The sequence below is a fragment of the Sceloporus undulatus genome, chromosome 2, assembly GCF_019175285.1.
Source record: "Sceloporus undulatus isolate JIND9_A2432 ecotype Alabama chromosome 2, SceUnd_v1.1, whole genome shotgun sequence".
Taxonomy (NCBI): Eukaryota; Metazoa; Chordata; class Lepidosauria; order Squamata; family Phrynosomatidae; genus Sceloporus; species Sceloporus undulatus.
The window spans coordinates 25,610,819-25,638,720 of NC_056523.1; the positions used below are offsets into that span (position 1 = coordinate 25,610,819).

Genomic DNA, 27,902 nt, shown 5'->3' on the forward strand with positions numbered 1-27,902 from the left:
CTGTGTAATAAACTACATATTCAAGTATTCCCAAGCTTTGGCATGTTGTCTTGTTATTCCTTTTCTCGTTCAGATTGCTTAATTCCTGTCAGTGTACTTTGTGACTTTCGGTTAAAGTTCACAGCATATATCATTTGTATGTACTGGTGCACTGCGACACACATGTAGATAAGAAGATAGGACAACAAAGGAGACAGGACACTGATATCACAAAGCCTTTGCTGATAACCATCATCATGGCAGTAAAATGCTTGATAACTATTTTAGCCCTGAACTCAGGTTGCATTGGTTGCCAGATTCTCACTTTCATCCTTTCTGTCCACTCAGAATGCTGTGAAACTTTAAATAACATTGTAATTAGTCTCTATTATTTATGTTTCCATAGACCTGAGGCTGGACTACCAGGATATGCTTAACAATTAATGATTTACAAATATTGTCTTTAACTGGATCATATTTCAAGAGGACATCAATAATTTGCATTAGAAACCTTTTGTGGACAAGTTACACTGATAAAGGGCTGGAGGGGAAAAAAGTAACAATAAACTAATGAGACATGGTGGCTCAGCTGTTAAGATGCCTACTCTGACCATCGTATGGTCAGTAGTTTAAGGCCGAAGAGCCGTGTGACAGAGTGAGCTCCTGTCACTAGTCCCAGCTTCTGCCAACCTAGAAGTCTGAAAACATGTAAAAGTGCAAGTAGATGCTACAGTAATGCTTTTGTTCTGTCCATTCTTGTCTGCCAGGAAGTTATGAGTCTGTAAACCTTTGATCACCTTGGTGGAATAAAGTCATTCTAAAGTTGGCCACATTGCCTAGGAAGTAATCATGAAGTGGTATAGTTTGACTGGTAAGTATAGTAGTCCAATTGTTCATTAGGCAGCTGTCTCAGTGGCCAGAAAAGACAAACTGCACAACAACAAATGAACCACTTTGTCTTTTTGTTTTTTAAATGAAACCTGCTCCATAGAGATATCAAATTTAACAGTACGAAAGGCAGACATTAGTAACTAACTAGGACAAGTAAAAAGTTTCACTCTTCTTGATGATTGGGTTCTTTTGGTGCTTAAATTTAATAAGGGCTTACAAGAATAATTTATTTTTAGTTCTTTCTCTTTAATCATGAAAGCATGAGAGTTCTTTATTTATATGCACTGCTCTGGTAGTCTTTGTTTAATCCTGCAAATCTTTATCAATGCTCTGAAGCAAATTTCGTTGCAGGGTGTTTGATTTCCATAATCCCTGCAGTGCAGACATTTATATTTTATGCGGATTGCTTTAGAATCCTTTGAAACACAGAGATTTATTCTCTAACTTTCGAAGAGGAGAGATCTTAAAAAACATGAAATTTGTGCCGTGCCACTGACTATCTCAGGGCCTTTTGGGCCATCACTTTTTTCAGCAACTTATGTCAGGTACTACGGAGCAGGAAGTGGCTGCACAGCAGAGACAGTTAAATAAGCAAATTAATTTCAGACTGCAACCTTAAGCAAATATGAAATAAAATACATAGATTACAAACAATGAGATTTGCTTCTGTGTTTGCAAGACTGTTTAAAATTACGATGGCTGACTACAAATTTATCCAGTGGCAACTTACATTTCACAGAATAACAGTGTTGGAAGAGACCACAAGGGCTATCCAATCCAAGCTGCTGCCATGCAGGAAGACACGATCAAAACACTCCTGACAGATGGCCATCCAGCTTTTGTTAAAAAACCTCCAGAAAAGGAGACTCCACTACACTCAAAGATAGCATATTCCACTGTCAAACAGCTCTTACTATCAGGAAGGTTATTCCTAATGTTGAGGCGGAATCTCTTTTTCTTTAGCTTGAATCCATTGCTCTGTGCTCTAGTTTCTAAAACAGCTAAAAACAAGTTTACTCCATCCTCAATATGACATCCCTTCAAATATATAAATAGTGCTATCATATCACTTAACCTTCTTTTCTCTAAGCTAAACATACTGAGCTCCCTAAGCCATTCCTCATAGGGCATGGTTTCCGGACCTTTCACCATTTTGGTCGCCCTCCTCGGACATGCTCCAGCTTGTCAACATCTCACTTAGTCTGTGGTGCCCAGAACTGGACACAGTATTCCAGGTCAGGCATGATCAAAACAGAATGGGATGGCATTGTTACTTCCCTCTATCTAGACACTACACTTCTATTGATGCTGCCTAAAACTGCACTGGCCTTTTTATCTGCCACATTACACTGTTGACTCATGTTCAACTTGTGGTTTGCTAGGACTTCTAGTTCCCTTTTGTCTTGTTAAACTAGGTGCCCCCCATCCTATAGCTATGCACTTCATTTCTTCTGCCTAAGTGCAGTACCTTACATTTCTGCCTGCTGACATTCATTTTGTTAGTTCTGGCCCAGCTTTCTAATCTATTAAGGTCATTTTGAATTTTGATCCTGTTCTCTGGGGTATTAGCTACTCTTCCTAATTTGGTGTCATCTGCAAATTTGCTAAGTATTCTCTCTATTCCTTCATCCAAGTCATTGATAAAAATGGCGAATAGCACTGGGCTTAAGACAGAACCCTATGGTACCTTGTTAGTCACTTCATTCCAGGATGAAGCCATCACAGATATAGTTTTAATTTTGTTCTCACCATTTAACTTCAGCCCAGGCCCTTCAGTGGAGTCAGTTAATACCACTGAACTTGGTAAATTCAAACATAAAATACCCTTAGATTCTATTTTCCTCATAGGATTTCTTCAGCTCTGGGTTTCACTTCTTCTACCAGCAATCCTCACCCTTTAAAGTACTCCACTAGCATCCTTCATTCCTTCAGGTTTCTCAGAACCCCTTGGTACCTTGGCCACGATCAGATGTGGTTTTAACAAATAAATAATTATAACAATATATAATAATCAACTAGGTATCTCAATGCATAATTCTAAAACTTCCCGTTAAGTTTAAAAATTTTAGTCAATTAACGTGAAATACCTCGGTTGACTTATCCCCAGATCAATGTAAGCACTATACTTTAACTTTTATTGAAAAAAGGAACCGTCCCCTTCTTTGAGTAGAGTGGTGAAAGGCAAGAATTTAGCCTGTTCCAGAACCATCTGAAAGAAGCACTGACCCCCTATACTCTCTCCGTCACAGTACTGTTTCTGATCTTTTTGAATACCTGGGCAGGAAAATGGCAGCAGCTCTTTGGCACTTCCCCTCAAAGGAACACCAAGAGGAAGCATACTTTAAAGGACTTGAATAAGACATCTCTGTGTGTATGTCAGCATTTCTAGGTTTAAATTAGGGGAAGTTATCACATTAAAGCTAAAGCCTATAGTCACTGCTAGCATGGTCATTATTGTCTTTGTTTTGTTTTTTCATCCTTTCTGCACGTGTGCATTTTCTTAGCCCCATCTGTGCCTACTTCCCTCCCCCACATCACGCAGCCACCATTTACTGTAGTTCCCTCCTCATCCACCCAGCCTTTAGTTTGAGCAAAACCAGAATTGTTTACGTTCTTTGGCATTGTTTTCCTATACAGTGGTACCTCGGGATACGAAATACCCAGGTTACGAAATTTCCGGGATACGAAAAAATCCCATAGGAAATAATTGTTCCGGGTTACGAATGTTTTTCGGGTTACGAAAAAATTTTTGGTGCTTTTTTCGGCTTTTTCGCACGGAATCGCGGCTTTTCCCCATTAGCGCCTATGGCATTTCGGCTTACGAAGGCTTTTCGGGTTACGAAAGCGGCCGCGGAACGAATTAATTTCGTAACCCGAGGGAGCAGTGTACTTCATCCTTTACCGCTTTTGTTACATGCCCCTAAGTTTATCCTTGACTTGTTCACAGCTCATAACAAAATCAATAATCCTGGTCCCATGACTTGCGCTCAATTTATATATGAAGTCAACTTATAGTTGAGTATATACAGTACATGAATATATATCTAACCTAAGATTTTCTTATATTTAATGCAGAAACGGACTCTTAAAGGATAATTACAAAATGAGTAAGGGGCGTCTTCAAAATTTATTAATATATATTCAGCCTGAAAAAAATAACTTGTGTTTTCTCAGAAAAGAGATGATGACAATGAAGATGAACATGCTTAAAATATTTGAAACCACACTACAGCAAATGTTCTCAGCAGAATGCACAATCAAATTAATTTAAATGGTTCAAAACAATTTAAATAAGTAAAAATAATTTAAAATTGGGACGGGCATCTGCCAGGAGTTAGGGGGCCACTCTGGCCCCCAGAAGACCATGGAGGGGTTACATCTTCTGAATTTTTTATTTTTTCCTCGAGTGCTCCTTAGAGGGTGTCGAGGGAAACATATCCATGTTTTTGGCCCTCTCTGAGCTATTTTAGAGCCAGAAATAGCTCTTTTCCAACAAGGAATAATTTAAAGGTCAATTTTATGGCTCATTCCTATTGGAGGGCGGAAGTCTGAACTCAGAGTTGCTAGAGGCATAGATAAATTACACACTGCATCTGATCGAGAGCATTGGAGAGCATTAATGAAGAAGAAAAAATTGGCACAAAAAAGACCCTAGGAAGTTACATATGGCCCATGGGCTGCACTTTCCCTACCCCTAATTTAAACAGCATATGAAACAATCCTGACTAGTGTGGTGCAATAATTTGAGTGTCAGACTAGGGCACTGGGAGACCAGGGTTTGAATCTTCACTCAGTCATGGAAATCCACTTGGTAACCTTGGGCAAGTCACACGCTCTCAGCCTCAGAGGAAGCCAATGTGACACCCCCCCCCCGCCCCAAAAGAACTCTGACAAGAAAACTCAGTAATATGTTCCCCTTGGAATTGCCTTTAAGGCACATAAAAACAATAATTAAACATTTTCACAAGTTAAAACAAGTGAGGTTAATTTCTTTGAAAAGTTTAAGGCAATTTAAAACTGCACATGTGCAGACTTGAATAAAATACAGACCAAAAGGCTGTATTAAAAGGTCATGTTTTAATTGACACTGGAAAGACATCAATCTTGGGGCCAATTGGGCCACTAAGAGAAAAGTATTCTACAACTACAGAGCAACAGCATACAAGGCCAACACCATGCCTTCGCATGTGTATTACTTCTACTGAAGGGACTCAGAGAAGGGCCCCTGCCACAGACTTCAGCCCTTTGGTAAGCATATGCAGAGTTTAGCATGTACTTAGTCATTAAATCAAAATATTTAGGATGAATACGAAAGATAAAAACCCAGAAAAATAAACAACAAAGCATAAAGGAGTTGGACAAGCACTGCCAGACCTTCTTCCCAACCTAATGAAATAAATTATTTCACAGAAGATGCCAACAAAGGGGGGAAATGTCTGACAAATCTAACCATAAACAAAATCTATTTTTAAAACACCTGTCATACTCCTTGGGGTCATTCTTACAAATAACCAATTTCTTAGACTTGCTAGCTAAACAAGTTCATAAACCAGCTTTGAACAATCTCTCCCACACTGCCAAGTTTCAGATCAATATACTGAGTCATTTTCTGAGTACAAGCCATGGAAGATACTGTTCCCTGCTCCATCCCTGATTTTTTGCTGTGATGTCAGACTGTGATTAATACAGTGTAGACTTTAAATAGGACTGTTCAATGGTTTATACATACAGGCCAAATAGGCTGTGTTCCCTCAGCTTTGCACCGTCCTATGTGGACAATGCAGGCCATTATTCCCAGGCTGGAATTGGTCAGTCCAGGTGCTGATACTGCAGTCCCAGACAGATCCCAGCCCAAAAGGGTGTTAAAAGTAAAAGTTTCCCCTTTGATAAGATTGCCTAGTTGTGTCTGACCATAGAGGGTTATGTTCATTTCTGTTACTAAGCGGAAGAACCAGGGTTTCAAAGATGACTCCATGGTCATGTGGCCAGCGTGACTGCAGAGGATGCTGTTACCTTCCCATTAAAGTGGTACCTATTTATCTACTTGAACTTTAAATACTTTGGAACTGCTAGGTTGGCAGAAGCTGGGACAAGTGATGGGAGCTCACTCTGTCACGCGGCACTTGGACCTTGAACTGCCGACCTGCCAATCTTGCAATCATCAGAGTCAGCATCTTAACTGCTGAGGCACTGCATCTTAAAGAAGTCTTAAACTAGTGTAAAAAGACTGTTTGCTAGAGAGTTTTCTGGAAACTCCGAGGCAACAGCCGGCAGACTAGATGCCCCTTACCTGCTGCCATTGCCATTGCGACATCCCAGAAGGCCCATCAGAAAGGGGTGCCTGGCCACAAGGGTGTAGCCAGGCACCCCATTTTCACCCTCATGGGGTCATGTTGGGTGCCTTCAGGGAAGTTGTGACGGTGGCAGTAGGAAAGGGTGCGGCGGCAGTGGGTCCATTGCATAGTAATGGGTGCATGTATAAAGACCTGTCTGTTGCCATGCCAGCCCAGGGATTGACTTGGGTTGGAACCAGGAGCAGGACACCATGTACCTGGCTAGTGGTATCCTGCCTGTCTACTCAGGCCCCTAGAAACCTTTCAATTATTTCTGAGTAGGTAGTTAAAACAAAAGGAGCACATGGTGAAAATTTTTATATGAAAATAATTGTATTATAATAATACTATTTTTCAAGATACACATTATATGAAGGAGTAATGCACAATGGATTGGAGAGGAACAACCAGTGTTGAAACTGGTATCTGCAATAATTACCTATGAGAGAATGAAGCAACAGACGTTTGCTAAACATTAGGTACAGACAAAACCATCTTGCTGCTCTTATGCATGAACAGTTCGGTAAATTCCTCAGTGTAGCATTTGTAGCAATTGCATTATTATCTTACCTTGATCCACCAACATCTGGTTTGTGCAGTGAATATTTTCTTTGTTTCCTTGCTCTAAAGCTGCTACATCAAGTGGAGAAGGGGAGCGTTTAGTCCTGCCAATGATCTGTATTGGCTCTTTCCCCTTTTCAAAGGCAGGCACTTGGCATGATCTGTTAGTTTTAATGCTTGCAGATTTTGTTACCTATAAAAAAGTAGGTTAATGGCTCAAAAAACAATTCAAAACTGTAGGTAGCAGACAAAGATGATGATGATGATGGTGATGATGATAAAAGTGGAATTCAAGTTCATTTTTTCAGAACTTCAAAACATCCAAATGTAGCACAATGACATCAAGTCAACACAAAGTATTTCGATACTGAGATATGGAACTCAACCTCCCAATATCTACAAATATGGGTTTATAGAAAAATAAATTTATTTGATATCTCTTGCATACTTAGAAAATTAACAGCAGGGGAATCATCAGAAAAAAGAAGAGAATGTAAAGCATTATTTACGAAATTGTACATGGTTAATATAGTTTTGGCAAAAAGTTTCATAGTTCTGAGAGTTCAGTGGAAAAGGGATTTGGGAATTGTAATCTGAGGAAAAATAGTTTGATATGGGCTGAACTATCAAATCCATTTCAAACTGTACTCTGTTGGTACTCAGTGCCAGCATGTTTTTAATAAGTTTCTTGAGATTTAAACATTGGAGGTGTAAGACCCTTAGAGTAAATTTCTACATGTATTAGGATTGATGTCAGGAAAAAAAAAGTAGAGATAATTTTGTAGTATAATATCATTTGTAGTGGAACATACATTTTGATTAAACTCTTTAGCAGCATTATTCGGTATAACTGGAGATGATATTATTAATAACAAGAAGTAAATGAATAGCATTTATTAATTGCAACAAAACTGTATGGGGAAAATACTGTACTTTAATCCAACAGAAAATGATTGTTAAATTGTTTTGAGTAAGCTGAAGTGGTTAAATTAATTGAAGCTATGAGAGATTTGGTTTGCAGCTGAAAATGTGTGTGACAAACTAATGGCCAACTTCTTCAGCACTATATTAATAAAGCATAATAATAACAACAATAATAACAACATTTAATGTTTATTGGTATTGATAGCATGCACAAACCTCTATGTACATGATTCCAGATTTGTTTTTATGTAACCAAGTATATTCCTACCTCCCCAGATGCTCTTGTGTTGATTCTTCGACCTGAGGGAGGAGGTGGACCAAAGACTTTCGATCCAAATGCAATGTGCGATATATCGTGATTTTTACTATTCCGTATAGTGGCCGATCCTCGGTTCGTTAGATGATCTACAAAACAGTAAGAACAATTACTAACAACAACTATCAGAAATCTGATACTGTGAACACTGTTACTGTGATAGGTAATAGATTTTAACAGGAAAAAATGTCCCTCTATGTCCTAAACTGAAGCTATTTTTCTGTATCATAAAATACAAGGCGAATAAGGAACAATGTGAAAAGAGACAAAGTGGAGAAGATCTTGCACAATTTACTGATAGAACTTTCATTTAAATTAAGAGATATTTCTCCAATGATGCTTCTCATTCTTGTACTGTTAGATGAAAAAACAGATTCTGAAATCTCTTCCAAATTACATTCTCTGGGAATCTTCATATGTAAGAAATATTTGAAAGGCCAAAATATTGTCCAATAAGAAGTATTTATCATAAAAAGGCCTTCTTTATTCACTGCCTTGAAACTCAGCTGGCAACAAACTTGTTATTTACATGATGCTGTAATGCTGAACTTTGTAACTTATCATGCACTTGACAATCGTCTAACACTATCTTGATTAAATAGCTGGATACATCATTAAGAGATATGTCACAGTGTATGGAAACAAATGATAGTAAAACAAGATTGAGGATTTCTTACTGAAATACTTTGCTCAATTTTAAACAGCAGTTACCACATTTAATTCCTTCGTTTGTCCCTTGTTCCTCTGTTAACTTTTTAAATTCTTTCACACGTGTCCCATTTTTCTTATTGTAATCACTCACATTTTTATGAATATTACACTAAGAAATTAATTAAAAAGCTTCATGAATCTATCTTGTTACTTCAACTGTTACATTTTAAGTTTGATTGCTTTCATGTTTAAATAGTATTCCTTATTTATTTATTTATTTATTTGATTTATATCCCTCACTTTCTCCCTTAACAGGACTCAAGGCAGCTTGTTTTCCATTTGGATTAATCTCAGATTTTAAAAAGTTTCAGAATAACATTATTTAGGTACAAACAAAAATCCACCAAACAGGGATGCCGTTATTGGCCAATCAAAATGCACAATATACTTGCTGCAAGCTTTTGAAGCTCCATTGGCTTCTTTATCAGGCAAGATGTTACACACCAAACAGGAGAAAAATCGGAGATGTTAGTAAGATGCCTGCATTTTGTTGTTTCTCTCCTTAGTTAATATGGTATGGGGAAGTTATGTTTAGCAGTCTGGCCCTTCCTCCTCTAGCAATAGGGAGATTCTCAAACTCCAGGAAATTTAAAATCTATTTGCATATCAACAAGGACTCCTCTTTTGCAATCTAATATGTCTCCATTCCTGTGAGGCCACAGGCCTTTGTTTTGCTCTGCCTACAACAAAATGAAGGCATCCTACTAACATCTCCATTTTTTTTCTCCTGTTTGGTATGTAACATCTTGCCTGATGAAGAAGCCAGTAGAGCTTCGAAAGCTTGCAACACGTATACTGTGCATTTTGATTTGCCAATAAAGATATCACTGTTTGGTGGATTTTTGTCTGAATTTACTAAATGGCCAACACAGCTACCCCTGCATATTATTTAGGTACAGTAGTCATACTGCAATTAGCATTGTTTCCTGTAACTTCCATACCTTCTGCCATTCTATGTTATTTATTATATGAGAGATAGCAACAGACATGCAGTGCAGAGTACTCTTGTCCATCATTTTAAGCATTCCACCTCACCGTGTGCCATTAACCTCCATGCTATTGTTCCTCTCATCTCCATTTCTTTGCCACCCTCATAACAAAGAGCCTAGCATTCCATTACCACAAACAAGTCACAGAGCTGTTTTAGATTTCCTTGCTTGCCAAAAGGCAAGGATGCAATGCTAACAATAACCATACAATGCAACATAAATTGAGAAAAATAGGCTACAACTTTATTGATTAAAGTTGAAATAGGGTTAGGCCAAATGCATGGGTCCAGATCCAGGCAATGACCAACACGGATGTTTATTGATGAGCCCCATCTCTGGCCTAGTGCCGGACTACTGAGATGACAGGAGAAGGAACCACCTGGGCAAGTGCCCTGCATAATCCCTAGTTATCAAGGAATGCTGGAAAGGCATTCACCCCCATCTGGGTGACACCTTTTCCACACACACACACACACACACACACACACACACACACACACACAACCAATTCCCATAAGGCAGTGGTCCCCAAGCTGTGCTTTTTAAGTGATTTTGGACTTCAAAATCAGACTATTGGCCAACATGGCTGAGGCTTCTGAGAGCTGAAGTCCAAAATCTCTCAAAGGGCACAGTTTGGGGGCCACTGCCATAAGAGAACTCCCAAATACAACCAATGCCTGCCAAACACTGGTAAATGATTCCCACAAAACACAGAGCTGTTTTGGATTTCCTATTCCTTCATGATATTTTTTTATTTATTTGATTTATAGCCTGCCTTTCTCCCAATGTATGTTCCCAATGTGCCTGGCAATATACATTTAAACAAAAGAGTTAAACCAACATGGGATACAAAAGTTAAAGCAGCATACGAATCAATCCTATTAAAATACATTTTTAGACATTAATTTTAGAGCATATAAAAGGCATATTGCACAATGAAACAGCACATCCTTCTATCCCAACCAATTAAGTGCTAATTTAAGTCAAACAAATACTTTTATTAGAAAAGTCTTTGCCTGTTTTCAAAAAGAGAACACAGAAAGGGTCAAAGTGGATGTTCCTCTGAAAGAAGTTTCATTGCCTAGAAGCAGCCACTGAAAAGGTTTTCTCCTGTGTACTCACCAGACAAGCCTGGGAGGGTAACAGGATGGAGAGAAAACTCTTCGCCAGAGAATCTAAGGCGCGTTACATACCGCCATTTACTATGCGCTCTGCGCGTCCTACGGTTAGGAAAGGGCGTGGTAGGGTTAGGAAGGGTCTCACATTCCTAACTGGGCCCGTTCCTAGGACGCGCGGAGCACGTAGTAAATGGCGGTGCCTGTTCACACGGGCACCGCCATATTTATGTCTCAGACGCACAGCGTCCAGACATGGCACGGCAGAAGTGACACCACGAGTGCACGCCTCGCGCTGCCACTTCTGGGGGCCAAAAAGGAGCCCCATTTCGGCGCTCCTTTTTAGCTGTGCTGGGAAGCCTCGTGGTCTGGCCGCCAGGGCTTCTCAGCGTAGCTAATGACGGCGATGGCAGAACGCCTGCTTTAGGGCGGTCTGTAATGCGCCTCAGACTCAGGTAGGCTCATATGGGGAGATATGGGCTTCCAGATAATCTGAACCTATACTGTATACAGTTTTTAGGATCATAAGTAACATTTTGAATTGTACCTGGGAATTGGTAGCTAATGAAGCTATTTCAGCAAGGGAGTTATATGCTCCTTATAACTAGCCCTAGACAGCAGTATAGCTGCAACATTTTGAATGTGCTGAAGTTTCCCAACATTTTGCAAAGGCAGCTTCACACAGAGTGCATTACAGTAATCCAACTGGGATGTAAATAAAGTATGTGTTACCATAGCCAGATCTGACATCTCAAGGTACAGACATAGCTGGTGCACTAGTTTTAATCGTACAAATGTACTACTCCCTGCTACCACTGATACCTGAACCCCACTAAAGATTTTTTTTGGTACTTTGCAAACACTGGAGCTGTTGGCCAGTAGTTATTATTTATTAAAACATGTTTATCCTGCCATTTAGTACAGAATCTCACTGCAGCATACAATATAAACAATTTAAAACATTTCCAGACTAAAAAGTATAAATTATTCAAATAAGATAAATATTAAACATAGTAACAGTTAAAACTTAAAAACAACAGTTAAAAACACTTTAAAAAACCTAGCAATTTAGAACCATGTGCATGTATACTTGAAATATGTTAGTCCCCAAAAGATTTAATAAAAAGTTATTTTTTTAGCTTGGCACAGGAAATAAATCAATGTTGGAGCCAGGCAGAACTCCACAGGCACAGCATTTCACAATTAGGATGCCACAGCTGAGAAGGCCCTCTGCCATGTTCTCCTATTTTGTGTTGCCCCCAATGCTAGGACACAGAGAAGGATCCCTCTTGTAGACTTAAATTCTCAGGCAACTCTGTGTGTGTGTGTGTGTGTGTGTGTGTGTGTGTGTGTGTGTGTGTGACTGAATGAATGAATGAATGAATGAATGAATGAAGAGAGAGATGTTCCTTTAAGTACTGAGAGCCCAAGGTGTCTAGGGATTTACCAGCACCTTCAATTCAGACCAGAAGTTAATTGGCAATCAGTGCAGTTCCTTTAAGACTGGTGTTATTCCCTTCCTGTATGGTATTCTAGCGAACAATTTGGTGTTATATTTTGTACTAGCTGTAGCTTCTGATTAATCTTCAACTTCAGTCTAATTTGGAAAGTGACCAAGACTGTAAAGGAAAGACCGTAACTTAAGCACCAGCCCGAACTGGCACCAAACACTCCATGGCATGGAGTCCACTTGGACCTCCAATGACAAAGACAGATCTAAAAGTACTCCCTAACTACACACTTGTTCCTTCACAGAGATGCAACCCCATTCAGGGTAGATTGCTTACCAGATTCCTAGATTTGAGAATCATCAAGCCATTTTATCAAGCCATCTTATTCAGCTCTGATTTACTTGCCCTCATCTAGCCTATTACAACCTCTACCACCAAAACTACACACCTGCTCCTTCATGGGAAGTGCAATCCCATCCAGGGTAGATTGCATATCCAGTTCCCAGACTTGAGTATCATCAAGCCATCTTACCAAGATTCAGCTCTGGTTTATTTGCCATCATCCAGCCTATTACAGCCAGATCATCACTAGCATATTCATCATAAACATTTTACAATTCACACCAAGTGACTATGCCAGTTTACAAAAACAATTAAGCAATCAAAATGTAAATACAAACAAAAATAAAATATCTACAAAATAATTGTGTATTAGTTCCATGTTCCATTGTTTCTGTGCTTTATTTTATTTTATAACTAGTTAACCATTTCGTAGTTAGCATCAACAATTTCAAGTTTAAACTATTTGTGGTGTTATGAGAAGCTCCAAGACTAAACAGTTCACACAAGAGAAAAACCAAGGTTTACTACGGGGCCATTCAGACTACCTTTTACCTCAGTTCCCAACCCGGTTTAAAAGTTGGAAGTTCTCACTCGTGCCGAATTTTACACTACTCGATCAAGGGCTTGCACAAGAGATCCAGGGCAAATCTCCCTTAGCGCAGTTCTTCTCAAAGTGGACTATTTACCCTTTCTTTTTGAAAAAAACGGCTCTTCCCTGCTGCCGGCAAATGAGAACTCAGCCCCGTTCGTAACTGGGTCAGGTTCAGGGAGGGATTTAGGTGCGAGGGCATGCTTCCCCTCTCGCTGGTTGCTTTGCAAGTGGCTTTCCCCCCTTTTTTGTTATTTTATTTTGACAGATTATGCAAATGATGGATACATATGGATAGAATGTGTGTGCTTGTGCTACATCTTGCTTGCTGCTGGCATATATGTGTGTGTGTGTGTATCTGAGGTGGCCAAAGAGGAGGGCCCTCTCATGGACCCACAACTCCTGTCTCTGCCTCTCTTTGTGTGTGGGGTGTCTTCCACACACACAACACACACACACGTATGTATGTGTGTGTGTGTGTGTATATATATATGTGTGTGTGTGTGTGTGTGTGTGTGTGTGTATATATATATATATATATATATATATCCCCGAGGAGCATGCCAAGGCGGCCTGTTGCGTGGCTCCTCCCGATCGGGCCAGGCCTGGCTGATGCCTCCTGTATGCTGCCCTCTGCCCTGCATCCTCCTCCTCCTCCACCTCCTCGAAGGATGCCCCGGGGGCTGGATGCAGGTGAGGCCGTGGATTGGAGGCCTGCAGAAGGAAGGTCGAGAGGAGGCCTAGGTTGGTATGGTGCCGCTTGAGACTGTGTGTGTGTGTGTGTGTGTGTGTGTGTGTGTATTCCCCAGCCACAGAAGACGTGTGAAAGAGGGGGCACAGCAGCAGTGGCAATGCGCGTGCACAATCTCTCTCTCTCTCTCTCTCGCTCTCTGTGTCTGAAGGCACCTGGGCTCCGAGGTTGAGCTCGATGGGATTCAACAGGGCTTTGGGTCCTCCTGGGTAAGGCATTGAGAGGGTTTTTAGGGGCTGTGTGGGAGTGTGTGTGTGTAGGATTGTAAGTTTTTGTTTTGTGGGGATGTGCGTATGGAAGAGAGAATGGTGGGGGGGATTAAGTGGTGTAGGGTTGTTGTGTGTCCAGGAGAGTGTTGGGTGGTGGTGGTTATGCACAAACAAACACAATTTGACAGAATATGCACACTATGCCACCAGTTTTTTTAAAAAAAAGAAGGGGAGAAGCACCCATCCGCTTGGCCAATTGCTGTAGGAAACATCACCTTTGACGAAAGCGGAAGAGAATTTGATTGACAGCAAAGGAGCCTTCTTTTAAACTGGTACTGCAAATGTGAACTCTCCGCAAAGAGCAGCAAGGGCATTCAGGGGTAAATGACCCCGATTAAGGTAAATGAAAGTGGGCACTTTCGGGAGGAGGGGATCCAATTCTGCCCAGTTCCATCCAGTGCAAATAGGTGAAAGTGAACGGGGTCTATAATTGCTTAGCTGTGGTCCATTCCCTGTAGACCAATGGCCAGGGAATGGCAAGATTTTAGCCACTATTGAACCCTATAAACCCTGAATCAAGTACAGTCGGCCCTTCTTATACACAGATTTTTTATACACGGATTCAAGCATACACGGTTTGAAAATGTCCCAAAAAAATATAAATTTACCTTGATTTTTCATTTTTTATAAGGGACACCATTTTGCTATGTCATTATATTTAATGGGACTTGAGCATACACAGATTTTGTTATACACGGAGGATCTTGGAACCAAACCCCAGCGTATAACAAGGGTCCACTGTACCTTGAATTAGATCCAGAGCTTGCTAAATCTCATTCTGTTAAAATAACACCCACTGAAATAAATGGGAATGAAATTACTCATGCCTATTTTTGAGTTTCACTGATTTGAGTGGTATGTGTACGGATGGATGTATTTGATTATATCTTTGAAGAGATTAGCTCAAAGGAATGAAAGGCAAATATTCTTTAATATTTGGGAGGGAGAGGTCTAAACAATGATTATAAATAAACAAGAGAAGAAGGATCCAGCTACTCCCAAACTAAGAGGTTGGACATTCTGGTCTGCATAATATAACCCACCCACAAACAGACTGTTCTCTGAAATCCAATGGCTCAGAATAAACAAAAAGTTATGTTTGTATTAATGTTAGATTCTTAACAATGTTTATTTCACAGGTGAACTATAGGAAAGCTTGTTGAAAATATATCAAATATATGACCAGTGGGGTATATTGCAACCTACTGGCCATTAAACACGTATATTAAAATATACTGGCAATAGATACTGAATTTTAAACCTAATCTAACTTTCACTCTTCATCATTAAAAACATGTTTGTTTAATAAATTCAGTCATAGAAAAATAATGACAGAAAGAAAAAATGGAAAGCAAAACTGGAAAAATAAAAAACACACTGCCTAAGAACGGAAAACAATCTAATAAATTATAAAACAATAGACTATTATAATAATTTCACTTATTTCATTCAGATGTGTTAATACCTGATCGATTCTAATTTCCCATAACTTATTAAAATGATACGTTATGCACCACAAACCTCTTTTTATGCATTAAAGCCAATCTAACTGAGGTTTCTCCACATATTATAACTGGAATCAAGCTTTATTGCCCTCAGCATCTTCTTCCAGTGCTTCAGTCTTGAGCATGTGAAGACGTGGAAGAAGTGTATAAATTATGCATGATGTGGAGAAAGTATACTGGGAGAAGTTTTTCTCCCCCTTGTAAAACTAGAATTTGAAGTCATCTAATGAAGACCACATGGCAGACAGATGAAAGAAGCTATGTCTTCACACAGCACATAGTTAAATTATGGAATTTGTTTCCACAAGTTCCAGTAATGGCCAGCAACATGGATGGCTTTAATATGCAATTAGACTACCAATGCCTATTAGCCATGAAGGATCAGTTGTATCAGAGTCTTTGATCCTGGGGAAGATGAGCTAGAGTGTGCTATGCATTCATACCCTACTTGTGAGTTTCCTGCAGGCATCTGAATGGCAATCTATTAACAAAAGCTGAACTAAGCTGGTCTTTGACCTGCTCCAGCAGGTTCTTCTTACATACTTAAGAGGCCATGCTGAAAGAGAAACAAATTACAAGGTGTACTGGGACACCATCAGGCCTTTTTCGATTTGCTCCCTTGTACTCCCATGTTGCAAAGAGGTTAGGGTAAACTAATCAGAAAATTGGCTTCATAACTTCCCTGCATGTAGCAAAAGAAAATAACCTTCTACTCTTTGATGGCTCTTGCCCCTGCTAAATTGGGAGATTCTAAAATTTTAAGGAGTGATGGAATAGCTCCCTCAGGCTGGGTGACCTTTTTCAGTTTTGCATCAATGTCTATCATTTTCTGACTACTTTGTGATGTTCTCTGCCCCCATATCAATTAGTAAAACAGATTGACATGAACATTTTCCATTCATGATCACATTAATTGACTGCAGTTAATTGGAAACATCAACACATACAAGGCATGATACAACTAGGTATAGTTAAAAGCAGTCTAAAAAGAAGTTTCAGCTTTTGATTAGTAGTGGAACAACAACATTAAAAAAAAATAAAGTTTGGAAGATAAAAGATGAAATTGCTCATTAAATTGAAGCTTAAACCTATCAAAGTACTCACTTCCAGGAAGTCCTGGCTTGGGAACTTTGAAAGGATAAGGATGGCAAAAGAATTCATCTCCTATTCATAGTTCAAGTTTAAAAATAAAGATTAGATTAAAACCAGAAGCTCAAGGCATTTCATTTTTTCTAGTTCACACACACACAGATGAACTTGGCATAGGCCAGGGATGTACCCACTAATTATTTTACTACTTTACCAAGGGCTATATACCTTTGTAGTTTGGATGGTAAAAGCTGGAGGTGCATCTTCTAATTGCCTTTCTTGAAACAGTCACTTTATCTTCATTACATTGACTATTCTCATTATTTTAGCTATTTAATTATAGTTTCTGCTTTTACTGTAACATTTTATAGAAACAGTATAATTTTTGCACTATAACTACTACTACTACTACTGCTACTACTTATTAGAACTACTACTACTAATTACTGCTACTACCACCATCACCATCACTAAATTCTATGAGTTTTGGAAAGGCTGGACAAAAACTGCTCTTGATGGAGAGTTTCATTGAAAGGTGTATAACACTGAATTAACATATGCTTCTATTCATATCACTCATGATAGCTTAACCATCATTTTGATGCTTGCCAAAAAGAATGTGGTGAGAATGGTAAAATGCAAGTGTTGCAAATCTTTTAAAAAATGAGATTTCCTTTGTTTTCCATTTGTGATATTGATGAAATGGTAAGTACTAATAGGGAAGCTGGTGTTTTTTTTAAAACGCACACACATGCATACAAGCTTCCAGCATATTATTGAGTGTGGCTTAAAAATACTCTTAGGTTCACCCCCGTATCTGGAGGCCTATATTTCTGTGGTGGTCAGGAGTGTGTCTGCACAGTTAAAACTACTGTGTCAGCTATGCCTGTTTCTTGAGAAGCCATATCTAGCCATCATAAGATCACATCTCAGGGGGATTACTGTAATGTACTCTACATGGGGCTGCCTATGGAAACTATTCAAAAATTCCACCAGGTCCAAAATGCTGGGACTAGACTACTGATTAGGGCTAGTTATGTGGAGTTTGTTGAAACCTATTCACAACCCATTAGCTCATATTCAGGCATACTGTATATACTCATGTGTAAGTCTAGAAATTTAAGTCAAAAAATTGACCTCCAAAACCTGTTTTGACTTATCCACGGATCAATGTAAACACTGTACTTTAACATTTATTTTAACAAGAAGCCATCCCCTGGTGAAAGGCAAGAACATCATCTATCCTGCAAGCACTGAACCCCTCACTGTTTCTCATTAAGCCAGCCTTTAGTATGAGTATCTGCTGGAATTTTTTAATGTTCTTTGACATTGTTTTCCTTTACTTCATCCTTTACATCCTTTGTTACATGCCTCTAAGTTTTACTCTCGACTTATCAATGGGTCATATCAATATCCCTAATTTTGGCCCCCAAATCTTCCCTCAACTTATACATGAGGTTGACTTATAGTCAAGTATATACGGTAATTTAAAATCCTGGTCTTGACCTAATAAACCTCTTATGTTAAGTTGAAGACTAGAAAGCTGGGCCAAAGATAATAAAATGAATTTCAGCACGGAGAAATGCAAGGTACTGCACTTAGAGCAGAAAAATGAAATGAACAGATATAGGATGGGTGACACCTGGCTGAACAAGACTACATGTCAAAGGGATCTGGGAGTCCAAGTAGACCACAAGTTGAACATGAGTCAACAGTGCGATGCGGCAGCTAAAAAGGCCAATGTGATTTTAGGCTGCATCAATAGAAGTATAGTGTCTAGATCAAGGGAAGTAATAGTGCCACTCTATTCTGCTCTGGTTAGGCCCCACCTGGAATATTGTGTCCAATTCTGGGCACCACAATTTAAAAAGGATGTTGAGAAACTAGAGCATGGGCAACTAAAATGGTGAAGGGTCTGGAAACCATGCCCTTTGAGGAATGCCTTAGGGAGTTGGGGATGTTTAGCCTGGAGAAGAGAAGGTTAAGAGGTGATATGATAGCCCTGTTTAAATACTTGAAGGGATGTCATATTGAGGAGGGAGCTGACTTGTTTTCTGCTGCTCCAGAGACTAGGACCCAGAACCATGGCCCCATAGCCCGAAAACCTCACAAAAAACTAAGCCTCTTATGGCTTAGGTCCAGCCTACCCTAATTTTATTTTTTATGTTTCTAATTGTACTGTTTTTAATGCTGTGAAGCTGCTCTACCCAAAAGCCTGTATCTTCCCATATGACTATACTCAATATTACAATCTTTGGAGGAGGGCTCTGTCTCCATCCCACCACCCTCCCAGGCTCATCTGGTGAGGCCATGGGAGAGCTATCTCAATAGAGGCTCCTAAGTTATGGAACTCCTTCCAAAGGGAGATTCCATTTGCCTCTTTCTCTACTGTTTTTTTCCTCATAAGGTAATAATCTTTCTGTTTAAATAGGCCTTTTTCTTAACTTGTCAGGGTAAAAGGACATGCAATCAGGTGTGCTATTTTCCAATATGTAACATGTGTTTTATGTTTTTTAATCATGTTTTATGTTGCTGAAGTAAAAGTATCAGTTGGGCTGATGGTTGAATGCTTTTTATACTTTTATAGTCCATACAGTTTTATCTGTTTTAACTTACTGTATATAGTAATGGGCTTTGAGTCCCTTCTGAGAGAAAGGCAGAATACAAATCAATCAAATAAATAAATAAAAATCCAACAACAATAGAAAAATCATGATGGCTGACCATTTCCCCAATGTACAAATTTTAGTTAAGAAGCAACATAAGAAAAACATCCGCTGCATCTAATCTATTTATTGGCTGAGAACATCTTTTTTTTTCATGTGCTAATACACGTCTTAAAATAATTCCATTTTAAGCCTCTCAACATTACCAGAGACCTGCAGGAGTTCTGAATACGTCTCCTGTGAATTCTTCTAGGTTGTGCAAGGCATCTCCTTAAATTCAGATTAGGACAGGTAATACTGTTATAAAGTCTGAAATTGTCAATCTAATTTAGAAGCAGAGAATGCAACTGTGCAGGGCTCTTTCTAAAATATATAGACACTAGTTTGGAAAGCACACTTTGTGTTGCTGTTGTTAACTGCCTTTTGGTTGCCATTGATGTCTGGTGACCCTGTGGATGAAACATTTCCAAGACCCTCCATCTTAGACTGCTCTACTTAGGTCCTGCAGACTCAAACCTAAAACCTCCCTAGTTGTGCCAGCCATCTGGCGTGCAGTCTTCCTCTCTTTCTGTTGCCCTCTACCTTTCCTAGCATTATTGTCTTTTCTAATGAGTCCCATCTTCTCATGATGTGACCAAAATACAATAGCCTCAATTTTATCATCTTAGGCAGGCTACAGACCACCCAAAAGGGCGGTCTGCCACCACCCTGGTTTGCTGCGCGAGGGAGCCGCAGCGGACAAACCGCGTGGCTCCCTCGCGCAGCAAAAAGAACCTGAAAAAAGCGGTTTCGTTTTGCGGCACTGTTGTGATGCCGCAAGGCACCAATGGCACACTTGCGGCATCATAAAGGTGCCAAGACAAGCAGATGCTGAAAGCGCCACCCCTCGCACGTGACGACGGCATCCCATAGGGCCCGTCTATCGAGCACCTTAGCTTCCACGAAGATTTGATGCTTGATCAGTTCTAGGACCCATTTGTTTGTCTTTTTTGCTCTCCACAGTATCCTCAGTACTCTTCTCCAGTATCACAACTCAAATGAGTTGATTTTCTTCTTATTCACTTTTTTTCACTGTCCAACTCTCACATCCGTACATGGTGATGAGGAACACAATGGCTTGGATGATTCTAACTTTAGTGCTCAGTTAGAATCTTGTCTAGTTCTTTCATAGCTGCCCTTCTCATTCCTAGTTTTCTTCAGATTTCTTGACTGCAGTCACTATTCTGTTCAGAGTTTGTTCTTAGCTTTGGGGACTCTTTGATTTCCATTTTGTCTAGGTTGAATTTATGTAGATGCTCTGTGGTCATTATTTTTCTTTATGTTCAGCAGCAGACCTGCCTTTGCACTTTCTTTCTTGACCTTCCTTACTAATTGTTCTAAGACATTGATGTTTTCCACTATTAATACTGTGTTGTCTACATATCTTAGATTGTTGATATTCCTTCCGCCTACCTGAACACATTACTAATTTTTAAAACAGCAACATGTATGTGGATTTGTTGTACAAAATACATTCCGTAGTATTTATCAAATGGTTATTTTTCATGTAGATATGCCATGTTTACAGGACTAATTCAGAATGCATCAGTAAGTATATTTGAGCAATATCCTTTATCTAAGGATGGGAGTCCCATGAGAACAATGACATACAGCAAGCCCTTGGTATCCGCTGTGGTTTGAGGACCCCTGTGGATACCAAAAACTGTGGAAGCATAAGTCTCATTATATACTGTACAGTGGCATAATAAAATGGTGTTCCTTATAGTTCCTTATATAAAATGGCAAAATCAAGTTTTAATTTTTGTATTATTATTTTCTGGAATATTTTCAAGCCATGGATGGTGGACTCCATGGATACAGAATCTCTGGATATGAAGTGCTGACAGTACTGTGTGAATTGAGAAAGCTTGGATATAGTCTGCAGCCTGATGATAGTTAAAGACGATGTGGATTTACCAAAAAGCCTTTTTTTAAGGTTGGCTCACAATTAACAGAGGAATGGATTAAGGCACACTTCTGCAGATGAATTCAGAACAATGGTTTGTGTGTTTCACTGTAAAAAATGTAACTTTTACACAAATGCACCAGTCCTTACCCCGATAGCACATGAAAGAAGCAACAAAAGACTAAAAGCATTGCTGCTTTGGAAACAAAAGCACTCAGGCAAGGAGTGCTAATTTTTAAGTAAATTAGCAGTTTTGATTTGTGTTTAGTGGACCACTACATCCTTTCATTAGCAAGTTGAATTGCTCTATTTAAGTAACCATACTTGATTTTGTGTTCAATTAAACCACAGTCCCATTAATGAAGGGGGGGGAGTACTTCCTGCAGTTTTACATTGACTAAAAGTCAGTACTTAATCTGGGCTGGGAACTGAAGGAATTAACATCATAAAATTTTAGTCAAATTACACACATAATGATTAACTGGATCCACACTGGTTTTATTAATTTTTCTGAAAGCATTCAGGATACCAAATTGCTCTTCAGAAGCACATAATTATATTTGTAATTCATGGAAATTATTTGTACACAATGAATTAGGAACTTTCAGCTGAACAAATGTTTGAGGGAAAAGGAAAGAACAGACAGGCCTTTGTAAGGTACAGGTATATGGCTGGGTGGGGTGGGGGGGAGAAAGGATGAAGTAAGGTTCAATTTCCAGTTCAGTTGGTCATTCCATAGGGAAAGAAAGGTGCAACAACTTGTCCTTTCAATCAGACAACAAAATATCTTGAGCCAGCTCTCGTTATGGTTTGCCCTATTATTTGTTATAATGGTGTAGAAAGGCACATTTTGTTGTCAATGTGGCTCTTTGTCATTTCTCATTTATGGAATGCCTAAGGAGAATCTATCAAATCTTAACAAGATTTCTTCAGAGGGAACTTGCCATTGCCTTCTTCTGACACTGAGAGAGTGTGATTTGCTGAAGATTATGCAATGAGTTTCCATGGCTGAGTGGGAATTTGAACCCTGGTCTCACAGAGTCCTAGTCTAACACTCAAACTACTACATTATAGTACCTGTCCCAAGGGCCTTGGCTGAAGTTTGAGGGCTGCCGTAATAAGAAAAGGGTATGTCAGTTTTTTAAACGATTGTTGGTACTAAGAAAGAAGAGGAAGGACAGTGGATAGATATGCTTGGGGAGATGGAGAACGAGAAAAGAGAAGCAGCTGAGAAGAAAGCATAACAACAGTATTTCCACATGTGACAACAGGCAGACTGATCTTATTGGGTAGACGTTTGGACTAGGAAATGGGAAACCTACTGTATATACTCATGTATAAGTGTAGAAATTTTAGTCAAAAAATTGACCCCAAAAACCTCAGTCGACATCCACGGGTCAATCTAAGTACTGTTTTTTTACATTTATGAAAAAAAGAACCATTCTCTCTTGTGAACCATACACTCTTGTGAAAGCCAAGAGTGTAATCTGTCCTAGATGCAGTGACCTCCCTCTACTCTCTTATCCATTCATAGTCACTGGTGTGAGCACATACAATTATGCCTGGTGGAATTTTGTAAGTTCTTTGATACTGTTTTTCTTTGCTTTAGATCCTTTGTTTTATGTTTTACCCTCGACTTATCCACAGGTGATACCAAAATCCATAATTCTGGCCCCAAAACCTGCCCTCGATTTATACATGAGGTCGACTTATATTCAACTATATACGGTATATAATTCAGCATTTGTCCATCTTCTGTTGTTTCTAAATGAAACATTAGGCAAAATAAAAAATGAGTAGGTACTGTGTACCGGAGATAATTAATTCTTTCACACTATAGTGTGATAACTTCACTTCCACTTCATGAGGGATTTATTTATTTATTTATATCATTTTTATGCCATCTTTCTTCCAGGTAGCTCACCATTAAAGGTAGCTCACCAAGGTAGCTCACCATTAAAAATATTTTGAAAACATTACAATAAAATTTAAAAAGAATTAAAATAATCTAACTAAAAACAGTATAAAAATACATTAAAAATATAGAACTTAAAAAGCATGACTAAAACATATACCCCATATAAAAGCCATCCTGACATGATTATGTATTAAAAGTCTGCTTCAATAAAAACAGCTTGCTGGCAAGAAGGAAATACAGTTTTTGAAGAGTTTGTGGAAAAGGAAGGATTCAGAAGACACCCTACTCCAACAGATTATAACCCTCAGAGGAAATTTAAAAAGAAAGCCATGTTCTTCTTTTTTACAACTTTTATAGAGGTACTGTATTTGCCATGAGGTGATTACACTGTACAGTATATGGTATCCAAGATCACATTAATATTACATATCTGTTCTTCTGTCTCAAAGTGTTCAATAATGACTGATTTATTAATAAAGAGCCCAAACTGTATATGCTCTCAAGCCTGTTTATGCTCTCAAGAACTGTATGCAATTTAATTTCAGAAATTTCTGGAGATGAAAGTCTACACAAAACTCACTGGATAAAAGAAGCCATTGAATAAAGCCTTTGAGAGCATATACCAGCCAAAATGCATCAGGCTGTGTATAGCCCCGAGATTTATAGTTCTAGCAAAACTTTGGTTCAGGCTGCAGTTAGCTTTAAATATATATAGGCCTTGTTGTGAGAATTGGTCATAGAAAATTCTCTTTGGCCGTGATAGGACAGAGGGTAGCACGGATGACATTTCAGACCAAAGACAGGCAGGTTATAAACCGCCGCTTTGAGGCGGTCTGCCGCCACCGCTGTTTGCTCTGTGCGGGAGCCGCAGCAGCAACACCGCGCGGCTCCCGCACGGACCGAAAAAGAAGCTCCAAAATGGAGCTTCTTCTTGCGGTGCCTCTGTGACGTCGCGAGGCGCCAGGGGCGCATTCACGACATCACAATCGCCGCGACACGTTTGGACACACAGCGTCCGATACATAAAGATGGCGCCGGCTGTGTGGAACGGCCGGTGCCATATTGTACGGACAGAGTCCGTATTAGAGGCAGGGGCATCTAGAAGAGACGCCCCTTTTTTAAAATGGGACGTCCTGCGGACATCCCAAGTGCCGGTCTGGAACCGGCCCCAGATAAGCAGCTCCTTGCTCCTCCGGCACCTGGGATGAGGCAAAAAACTTGCAGAGTGGGTGGGAATGCCTCCCCCCCCCCATGTTCCCTTGGTGCAAACTCTGTCAGAACATGATGATATAGTATATGTGCTAAGTTGGTGAAAACTGACAACAATATATAATATGCTAGCAGACAAAAGGATCTTTGACTTGCAGGGAAATTTGCAGCCTTACATGAACAATGTATACGCATGAAGTGCTTTGCCAGGGCATGCTGCCAGCTAGAGACGCTGGGTGCCTGGTTTCTTTCCTCCTGATAGGTTGAGCTGGAGTGTGGGATTGCTCTTTCTTTCCTTTTATGTTATTTGATACATGCTTGGCTTTCTGTTCTTCTTTATACTTACTTGTTGGGAACTGGAGGGCAGGATTGTGATTCTATGCTTTTATTCCTTTCTATCTCATTTTTCTCAATAAACAACCCTTCCAATACCAGAACTGACTATTTCGTCAGCTTCATATTCAAACCCATATATGCCTGGCAGCTGGATAATCACTGAGTGTTACACCTTATAGCTAGTGATTGAGCTGTGGGTGTGATATCTCACAGCTCAGGCAGGGAATGAAGTGTCCATCAGCCAAGTGCATTACTGGGCTGCCTCTGACTGCTGGGCCTGGGTTGTGAGCATTACAGGCTGTTTATTAATAAATCATTCATCACTGAACTCCTGGAGACATGTCTTGTGTTTTCTACAGATTACATTGGGTGCTTCCCAGTTTTGTTTTCTTTGATATGTATATTGGTAACAGAACTGTGGTAACAGAATTGTCATTGTCAGTACTTGTTGCACACAGTTTTGCAGCAATCCCACTCTGCCATATATTACTTGAATATATATCGGAAACTCTTAAGACTACACTACATGCATTTCATAAAGTGGATTATTATCCATACAAAATTAAATGCTATAAAATCTATTACCCTTAAATGTGCTACACTGTAGTTTTGTTGCAACAGACTACCATATTTACCTATCTGAAAATTTTGCACACAGTGAATAGAGAGAATATAGTGAGAACATAATGTGCAAAACACAACCTAGAAAAGCCAAATAATTCTATGACAACCTTAATATGCATGTAATTTCACTAACAGATGTTAATGAGAAAGCATTTTACTGCAGATCATACTCATAGAGGCTGATCTAAAGGCACAGTGAAATATCTTGGGCAACCAGTGTTAGATTTCGAAGGGCACTGAGTATTGGACGTAGACCTTCTTGTCTGGTTATTGGCTAGAATTTAATCATTCTTGGTTCTTCTGTACAGTATAGTGATAATTTTGCCAACAAAGGGGTTAGCTTCATTGATGTGATAAAAGCTAAAATTCAAGGTCCAAACAGAGAATGGGCTAGTCAGGTCTATGCCTCCCCAACATCTTGGCTAATTTAAACCTATAACATAATTAATTCAATGTCCTTCATGTTATGTTTTGTCACCAAATTTTGATATAAGGAACACTTATATTTATCTGAATATCTAAGTAACCTGAGTAATTTAGCTGCTACCTAGATCATTTCATTACTTGTTTTGAGATACTGCATGATATTTATTAAATGGAAATTATCACATGTTTCATGCTTGCATGATATCATGATAATGTATATTCACTACAGGACATGTGAAAGTTGAATAATCAGCAAAGTAGTTTTTATTCCACACATAAAAATATTAATAGTGTCATTAAAAGTTTTCAATGAATCCATCCAATGAGCCCAAGCTCATATTGCCCCACCCTTTAAGATTTTATATCATGCATCAAAGTGTCCTTGAACTTTAAAATAAAAGACACTGAAATACCTAGATGAAGTCTTGAATTTTTATTCAAACATATAATTAAATGGCTTATAAAATTAAAGCAGATCATGGTGTTATATAGAGCAGGAAATAAAAAATAAAAAATAATTATCCCTCTAAGTGGTTATCCAAAATTAAATGAGCTCTATTACCTTTTTGTTTTCATTATATTTGAAACAGAAGTACTACAATGGTATTCTAAATTAAATTATTCACCTTTCTTATTTTTTTGCCATTCATATTAATAAAGATCTTTTCTCATTATGGAATTTAATAGGAGAACAAAACCTTCCTTTCAAGAGAGATTATTAACATATCTGTTCTTGAAAGAGGATGGCAGTTTTGAAAGTATTTCTTTCTTTAAATGGAAACTTCAAGCAAGTTCAGTATGGTATGTGGCTTAGAGCCAATGTAAGTGACCATTTCTTAAAGGGACCAATCACATATTCTGAAGGACAGAATATTTCACTGATTTTGTCCTCCTCATTCTCCAAATGAGTGCAAGAGTAATCCTCTAGATTTGCGTCTCTTCCTTCATTGAGCATTCACCATTTTTTCAAAGCACAAAATGTCAAGCTGCTATATGGATACAGACCAATACCATGCCTTTTCTGTAAACAATTCATATATAGTCCTGCCTTCCCTCATGTGGTGGGTCTTTTCTGGACCCCTCCCCTCGCATAAGGGGAAAACCGCGTATGTTCATGTGCCATTGAAAATAACAGGCACATGCACGTGGTGTGGTGCGTGTCATTATTAACATTGCACTGTGGCTTCAGTGTATGCTGAAAGCCGCAGAAGAGAAGTTCACGTATAGTGCAATCTCACTGTAAAAGGGCTTATGGAGAGGTACAATTATGCCTTGCTTTCTTTATCAGAGACACACAATGAAGACACTGAGATAGTTAAAGATTTGTTATAGCCTGACTCAGTCATTAATTAGAAGAAGACAAGGTCTTGGAAGAGTAAATATGAAGGAACTGGACAAGATCCTGAAGTGTAAAGGATATATATAGTAATACCAATAGCAAGTACATTTCTATATCGCTTATCAGTGCACTTAAGCACCCCCTAAGCAGTTTACAAAGTATAAGCTAAATGCCCCCAACAATCTGGGTACTCATTTTAGTGATCTCAGAAGGATGCAAGCCTGAGTTGAGCTTGAGTCCTTTCGCTGATATTGAACTTGCAACCTTATGGTTTATGAGTGAGTGGCTGCAGTACAGGCATTTAACCACTGCGCCACCAGGTGCCATATAATTGAATACCAAAATCAGGACTGCCCATGCCATTGTATTTTCAATTTCTAGGAATAGTTGTGAAAGCTGGACAATGAAGAAACTGATATAAAGAGAAATCAACCCACTTGAAATGAGGTGCTGAAGAAGAGTTCTGCAGATACCATGGACTGCCAAAAAGACAAATAAAGAGGTCCTAGACAAATCAAGTTGAACTCTCCCTAGAAGCCAAGATGACTAAAATGAGACTATCTTAGAAAAGACAATGATGTTTGACAAGGTAGAAGGCAGGAAAAGAGGAAGACCAGATTACAA

General features: G+C 39.1%; 1 protein-coding gene across 1 annotated transcript in view; it reads right to left on the reverse strand.

Moving 5' to 3' along the window:
• The window catches only part of LOC121920315 (protein CFAP20DC-like), a 63,762-nt gene that overhangs the window by 15,488 nt on the left and 20,372 nt on the right, over positions 1-27,902 (reverse strand). The window contains exons 4-5 of the mRNA XM_042447446.1: positions 7,957-8,093; positions 6,774-6,957 (exon numbers count right to left, since the gene is read on the reverse strand). Of these exons, the coding sequence (XP_042303380.1) occupies positions 6,774-6,957; positions 7,957-8,093 (321 nt within the window). The remainder of the gene's footprint in view (positions 1-6,773; positions 6,958-7,956; positions 8,094-27,902) is intronic.